The 8,518-nt window shown below is 25.9% G+C and overlaps 1 protein-coding gene across 2 annotated transcripts; it reads left to right on the forward strand.

The window, feature by feature from the left end:
• Positions 1 to 202: 202 nt before the first annotated feature.
• On the forward strand, positions 203 to 7,712 carry LOC135923453 (uncharacterized). 2 transcript variants are annotated; one of them, XM_065458204.1, is made up of 2 exons: positions 203 to 335; positions 4,764 to 7,712. In XM_065458204.1, the coding sequence occupies exon 2, from the start codon at positions 4,839 to 4,841 to the stop codon at positions 7,020 to 7,022; it is 2,184 nt and encodes a 727-aa protein (XP_065314276.1). In that variant the 5' UTR covers positions 203 to 335; positions 4,764 to 4,838; the 3' UTR covers positions 7,023 to 7,712. The 2 variants fall into 2 exon arrangements, with proteins under 2 accessions (XP_065314276.1, XP_065314275.1); XM_065458203.1 differs by lacking the exon at positions 203 to 335 and adding an exon at positions 3,421 to 3,623.
• The last annotated feature ends 806 nt before the right edge of the window (positions 7,713 to 8,518 follow it).

Genomic DNA, 8,518 nt, shown 5'->3' on the forward strand with positions numbered 1-8,518 from the left:
CACTACACATCCCCCATCCCCTTCTAGAAAATAAGACAATATATCATTATATGAAAGAATTTGAAAAAAAAATTAATAAAAGTTAATAACTATTAGACTATAAATTAAAATTTTTAGAAAAAAAGCATTTTAGTAAAAAAAAATGTGAAAACCTAAAATTATTTTTATAAAAATATAATATAGCCAAAGGCATACAATAAGTGGACCTTAAGATTTCCAATAAAATTTATGGGAAAAAATTCCACCTAATACTGCTTCCCCCTAACAAAATCCTGGATATGTGGCCGAATTTATCATCAAACAAGACTAGTATCTTCAACGAGGAGACATTTAAAGTAATATATTAAACAAATCTAATATCAATATGTATAGCCCAATTCTTAATCGTTAAAAAAAATTGAATCAAAGCTATATCTATAATAGTCTTTGATCTAGATAAGTTTATGTGAAAGTTTATTTTCTGGACCAGTCCAAACATGATATGTTTTAACTGGCCATAAGATATTAATTAATGATTGTATTAAAAATTACAATAAAATAATTCATAATAACATTATATCATTTTATCATCCTACTCATATATTTATTGATAATATTTTATAAATTATTATCTGGATGTTAAACATGCTTAAAATTATCCATTCATCTATTTATATATATATAAATTTTATCATAACATGCTAAAAATTACTTATTTCAATCTTTTCACATTTAAACCAATTTTGAGAAAAATTGGTTCAATAAATAAAAAATTAAAGATTGGTGGCCTGGGTATTTGTCAAACATAGTCATCCACTTATCCTCTGCATAATTTTTATTCTAACTATTGCTATTATAATTTTAGACTGACCCTAGCCGGATCAAAAACGCCAATTACTATGGATGATTTTTTTGAAATAAATAATAATACTATTGAATACCCTTTGAGGCATTTTTTTAAATCTAAAACTACTCAAATGAAGATATGGCCTTCAGATACATTTATATGCTGTGAATAAGATTTAACTAAATATTCAATTTCAATATCAAGATTTAGTAAAGACCGATTTCTGTAATAGTTTTGCAAATTGGCTAGAGCCATTTGATAAATCACAAATCGTTCATGAATTTGAGTAAAAAATGTGTCCAAAAGTGGAATAAAAATGGTCATTTTTATAGTAATCATCAATTAAGCCCTTGTTAATATTGAAACAATTGTTTGTCTAGGTGCAAGCCTAGGTTGACGAATTTCTAAATCATATAATTTCGTTTTCGCTTTATTATAGCACAATTTGGTCGATATTATCTCTCAATTTTCTAAGTTGTAATATAATAATATTCTTATAACCACAGCCAAATCTATATTCTTTTTTAAAAAAAATATTGCATAAAATTGTTGTGTTTGATATCTTTATTGTGTATGCGTAATTGGATCCTATCATAAATAACTTGTTCAATTTTTTGAGAATTTCCTATATTATATATAGATTTAGTATTTTGTTAGATATTAAACTTAAAATACGAATAAATAAGCTTTTTGTAATTAATCAAAATATTAGCTTGAAATTAAAAAAAATAACATCAAAACTTTGAAGGCCTATTAAAATTTTATAAAATAAAATACAAGGCCCTGCTTAATTTTTTGTGTATAAATTGTACCGCCAGCCCGAAAATGTATTATGTCCGAATTGGTCCGGCTCCAGTCCTCTAAACTTTTGCCAAACCCATTATGATTAAATCCAAATAATTTAGATCGATGATTTCTTTTGAATAAAAATTATGCTTAAAATTATTCTTTATTTTATTTGTATTTTTATATTAAGTAGTTTTGTCTTAATAAATATTTGATTATATCTTATTTCATACTATACTATATTTTGTAGTGTTATTTAACAACTCTATTTGAGCCAATGTTTTAAAACGGCTAATACAATATTACAAGCCTTAAAGATGGCACAAAGGTTTGGACATCTATTAATGGAATCTTAAGGCTCAGGCAATATTTTTCTGTCAAAAATATTGAGTTAGCCGTTTAACAATATTAATATGTTTTAAATTTTATTATTAAAAATAATTTTTTCTCTTATGTTATACCGAAATTTTTTTTAGTATAATAAATAAACTTTTCGAAAATTCATTCACTGGTATCACAATTATAAAGCAAAGAAAACATTTACAAATTGTTATTAGAATAATGTTAAAGATATGAATAAATAAATTTATAATAATAAATATGCATAGTCGCAAAGAGTAACAGAACAGACACATGTTTATGAGAATTTTTTTGCGGGTAGCACTCAACGATGATGCTAATTTTTAATTATATGAAACTTATTAATTATCACACATAGTGTAATTGCCTTAACCCATATCGCTGGAGAATAGGTTGAACATTCTTATTTAGTTTATATTAAGTCAAAATTAATTCTACAAACTTTGGCTATTAACATTCAGAAAATATTCTACGTGTTCATTAGTATAAAGAATAAATTGTCGTAAATAATTAATTTGTATAATATTCGTACATTTTTTTAAAATATTTAATTTTAGTTTTTAATTTATATTTAAAATTGTAAAACCTCGGTTGGAGGGGGGGGATTATCTGGGGGTTGGTCCCAAATGATCCAGATACCTGCATATATTAATCTTTAATTTCAAATTAAATCACCTTTTATAAAAGTCGACACGACCAATGAAGATTTTTTATCCGGGCCCATAAATTTTTTACTAGGTCCATAAAATAATTTTTTATGAAGGAAAAAGACATAAACTTTCTAAATTCCAAGCTTAAAAAATTTTAGCCAAATTATCTCTGGTCTCATAAATTTGGGTTTGGGTCAGGTCAACCCTCTACATTGATACCGCCTCACTTTCTATATTTATCAAACTGTAAACCTGCATATAAATTCTTTATAGAGGCTGCACTGAATTTTCAAAACTATAACCAATTAATACATATTAATATATTTCTAATTTTTTAAATATAAAATATAATGTATAGATTTATTTATAATAAATCAAATTTCACACAAAATTTTTATTTTGAATAAATAATGTAAAATTGAAATATATTAAAACCAAAATTATACAGTAATAAATCTACACAGCGAATAGCAAAAGCACATACAATTCATAAATAAATATACATTAAAAAAATATAAAATTTATTATATTATAATATAATATATAATTTTCTTTGTCGGCATTTGGTAAAATAAAATCTTTGACGCTGTTGTTGGTCGGCGAAATATACATAAAAAAGGAAATTAAAATAAAATCCTAGACAAAAGAATTTCTTTTATTTATTAATATTATTAATAATATTTTTAGAAAATATCTAACAAATAATAAATATTATAGATAAATCATTTTTTAGGATTTTCTTTTTCTTTTTTTGTATTCTAGTATTTTTAAACAAAACAAAAAAACACATATTGAATATATAATTTTTTGGTTTTATAAATAAAATATTATTATGTTATAATCTTAAAAAAAATATCATTAAAACAATTAAATATTAGTGAGCAAGATAAGCTCTAGATTATTAAAAAAGAATTCCATTTGAAAGGAAAGGATATATTGGATGAAATTCATATACATATACGCTATTATTCCTCATTTATTTTTTAAATTCACCACAACAGGTATATTTATTCTAGTGTGCTTTTACCTTATTTCTGGTTTGCTAGAAACCAAATTTTATTTTCTTAGAAAATAATTTTGCTTATATTATAAATAATAAAATGATAAGTTTAGAAATTTTTTGTATACCAACTCACTTTTAAATTTTTGTTAATAATTTTATCATTTATAAATATATAATTAAGTCAAAACCGAAAATTTGATAATAATAACTATTTTTTTTAAATATATTAGAACCCAGCAAGTCTGCTAGAAATCGGACTAGGGACTAAAAAATTGGAACGGGCTTGGGCTTTAAAATATAAAAATAAAAGGATATAATCGGAATATCTCTGAGATTTGGAAGGACAAATCAATTATAGAGATTTTATTTTACATTATAAAAATGCATCTTATTTATATTTTTAAATAAAAATTATGAGTTGCAACTGGATCAGGCTTAAATTTTGATCTGTAGGCTCAGGCCTAAAAAATAAAAAAATTGACCATTTTAAAAATATATTAGTCTTTCAATCAAAATGAATCTCCTAACCGTAAAAAAAGACAAAGAAGAAATAGAAAGAGAAAAAATTTTAAGGTTAAATAATTAATTTATTAAAAGAAATGCCAATTTTATACAGTGTTGACCGGAATTGATGGAAAACATTTCCATATTTTTCAATTTATTTAAAAATAAATTATTTGATTTAAATTGTTAAAATAAAATATTTATATATTATCACTAAGTTAAATAATTTATCTACAAACTAATTAAAAAATATGGCAATATTTTGAATTAATCTGCACAACACTGTAAATCATGTTTACATAAATTACAATTTAGAAATTTGAGGTTTTTTTTTATCTCTTGCTTTTAGGCCAAATAATTTGTCCTTTTTATGTCGAATTACGATTACATTTTGTTTCTGCTAATAATCATAATGACACTTTGTGTATGTAATAAAATGATTAATTTAGTTTATCGATTTTTTAATAATATAAAAACTTATTTTTAAGAATGTTTTTATTTTAAACTTTATAGTTTACGTATACTTTAGAGCTTAAGTAATAACTAAAAAATAATTTTTTTTTACAAATCAAATAATATTTTAACAAAGTTTTTATACATTATAAATATTTTCTTTATTATTTTTTATTTTTAGACCCCATCTCGGATTAAAATATTTAATATTTCTTAAAAAGAGAAAACCTCAAATCCTTTCGTAGTAATAAATAAAATGTTATTAACTCCATCGTTTAACATGGAGAAGTACTTTGCCTTTCAAGATCCTTGCAACTCACTTCCATTCTTTTACTCGCCTCCACTAGAAAATTTAAATATGCAAACCTTTTACAATGATAATAATAATTATCATCATAATACCCTTACCCATAAATTCGGCCAGAACGAATTAAAAATCAAGACTTACGAAAAATTTAACTCACCTTCTAAACAAAATCGTAAAATCAGTAGTCTAAATAACAAAGATGTATCCTCCGATCCTCTTCATCTAATGAAATATCACCACGAAGGAGACAATGTGTTTAGACAAAATACATCCATCCCATATCCTTACTATTTATATGCTCCCTCTGGATCTTCTATCCATAATTCTTACCATCATCCTCCTCCAACAATCTACGGACCTAATAGGAAAATCTCTACCGATAATATAAATTCCACGGTCGTTAAATCTAATTCGTCAAGTATGGACTGTTTTGGTAAATATTATTCACCACCTACACCTCCCTCCTTAAAATCGCAAGAAATGCAATATATGCTTCCTTCGAGCAGTACGTGCAAGCCTAGTCGTTTAGATATCCCATTTTCGAACTCAAACATTAAAAATACTGCATTCATTTATCCATCACCGCCTATAGAAAATAGGACTTGCAAACAAAACACCTTGAATATTTCACTCGATCTCAATAAACAATCTAATGATAAATCTATGGCATCCTCATCACCTCAAAAAATGAAGTTTACAATAGAGAGCCTGATTGGAACGGGAAAGGATACATGTAGTAACGTGGCCACATCCGAAGAAGAAACTATTTTTAAAAATTCTCTTTCTTTCCAAATTATCAAACCAAGGACTCACTCCTTCAACAATAACTATAGCTCTAGTACTGAAAATAATTTTAATAATACTTATCATAAGATGGTAAACTTCGATCTAGAGAACAAAAAATGCAAATCCATTGTTAAGCAACGACTACATTCTAAAGGTGGTTCATATAAAAAACGATCAGAATTGCCCCCAACCTCGAATTTCATCATAAATAAATTGAATATGGCGGAGGAAGCTAGTTCATTTCCTTTCGAAGATGAAATCCAAAATCTTATTTCTTCGATAAATACATCCACAACTTTTGACCATAATTCTGCCCCCTTTTCTTGTAGTTATAACTCCTTCATGCCCATTGTAGACGAACAATCAAAACACTCTAACACTCACAATACTTTAGCCAATTTCAATGATTTATATGTTAATAAAGTTGACAGCATATCTAAGTTGAATTCAAGTGATAAAATTTTTTATGCACAGCCTTCCTCTAAACATAAAGTACGCATACAGAACAAATTAACTAAAAAACACAAAAGCAAGGTTCCGTCCACCACTCCTAAAAAGGCCTATAAAAGCCCCTCAAAAATCTTACCAAATTCTGCGTTTGATAAGAAACAAGGCCGGCGATGCAAATGTCCAAATTGTGTCGAGTTTTCCAAATCCAAATGCGACCGTTCTAACAACTTACAAATATCATCTATCATAAACCCAAAGGCTTCTAGCAAGCATGCGTTTTCTTTCTCGCGTGATAATATATCACATTTACCTCCCCATTTGAAGAAATACCATGTGTGCCATTTCACTGACTGCGGTAAAATTTATGGTAAGACTTCACATCTTAAAGCTCATCTCAGGTGGCATTCTGGGGAGAGACCCTTTGTTTGCGATTGGCTATTTTGTGGAAAAAGTTTTACCCGTTCAGACGAACTCCAAAGGCATGTCAGAACTCACACCGGGGAAAAACGATTTTCTTGCCCTGAATGCGGTAAGAAGTTTATGCGGAGCGACCACCTGAATAAGCATTCTAAAACCCACAAAATCTCAGATGCTATTACCGAAAATGACGATTCCCTTCCCTCTAATAGTAGTATTAATCATAACGTTATTAAATATAGAAGCACTTTTCTTGTCAGTTCTAGTGAGAATGATGACGATAATGATCATATTAAAAATGATATGGAAGAAGAAACACATAAACGGGATGAGGAAGGAGGCAGCTCCAATATTATATACAAATTAAATTCGATAGGCAGTAAAAATTGTCCTTTCGATTTCGAGTCCGATAGGGATAACACATCGATATGCGCTACTTGTTGTGATGAAGATATGACCGTTGATGTAGAAAATCTATAAAATAATAAAAGGGATCGGGTTTTTTTTCTCTAAATTTCTTAAGAATAATACACTCAAACTCTTCATTTTTCTTTCATGAGAATAAATTTCACATAAATATTTATTTGTAATCAGTTTCTATTATGACCTTTGGATTTTATTTTTGCAGCTTTCAGTTATATATCTATCGATTTTTTCCCCTCACATTTATATATTTTACTTAAATGTAGTAGTTTTTATAGAAAATAAATACTTTTTTGAATATTATTAATTTAATATCTTATCTAACTGTAAACAAAAATTTTTTGCTTACCAACAACGACTGAAATATACATGATAATAAAATATTATATTTTTACAGACATACGCCAGTCAAAAACTGAAAACAATTTTGATTTATCATTAAAAAAATCGTTATTTTTTCTTTTGCCTGTTTACCAAAAATAAAATTTATAATATCTGCAAAGACGCATAAAAGTTTGGAATTTTAAATATTACACTATTATATAAAATAAATGATACCAACTAATTACAAATTCATTCTAATCACATAATGAAATCCATACATTCGCATATTGAGTCTCATAATTTTTTTCATTTATTTAAACGTATTCTTAAAATGTATTTTGTTAACCTTTGTAAAAAAAAATCTTTTTTTTCCTTATCGCAGTTATCAAAAAAAACAGGGTGTATAATTTTATTCTAAAATATAAATTGTTAAAGCTCAAATTAACATTATTTTTTAAAACTTTTATAAATATATTATTTATTTTATAATATGTTCCATAAAAAAATGATATAATTATTATATACTTCTTTTCAATAAAACTTATATTTATATTATAATATAGAAGAATTGAGGAAGTATTATATATAAATAAAATATTTTCTAGATTTTTAAACTTGAGGACTCACTTTTTAATTTATATTTAAATAGACCAAAAATATAAATTTAAAGAGGGTTCTCCAACATTTTTAAGGTATCTAAACCACAGCCCCTTTAACGATTCTTCTGACAAATATCATTATAACATTTCCCAGGGGATCAGAAATTGCGAAAAAAAAACTTGAACATTTTTTTCCGGATCCTTTTTCTCTTTAAGGTCTGATACAAATCCAATTTTTTTAAATATTGTATTGTACGATATTTCAACGAAAGCGAAAAAAATCTAAACGAAAAATAAAAAGAACTTGTGTTATTCTTGAAAAGAATATTTAAAAAATACTAAATAAGTTAAAATTTAATCAAGATATAAGTCCGGTCCAGTCCAAAATTAAATTTTAGGTCCCAAAATTTGACCAAGTCTGAGATAAGCTCTAATATAAAATAAATTAGGATATAATTTTTATCATGATTTCCTCCCTTTGCCTCATAACAACTTTTCCTTTAAACTAATCATGATTCATGAATACTTTAAAAAAAAAATTCTTCTATTATCAAAATCCAACAAAATTTAATATAAATTATTATATTTAAATTATTATATTTAAATTATTAAATATATATGATTTAAAAA

This window comes from Gordionus sp. m RMFG-2023, chromosome 2, assembly GCF_954871325.1.
Source record: "Gordionus sp. m RMFG-2023 chromosome 2, tfGorSpeb1-WG-v2, whole genome shotgun sequence".
In the NCBI taxonomy this organism is placed as follows: Eukaryota; Metazoa; Nematomorpha; class Gordioida; order Chordodea; family Parachordodidae; genus Gordionus; species Gordionus sp. m RMFG-2023.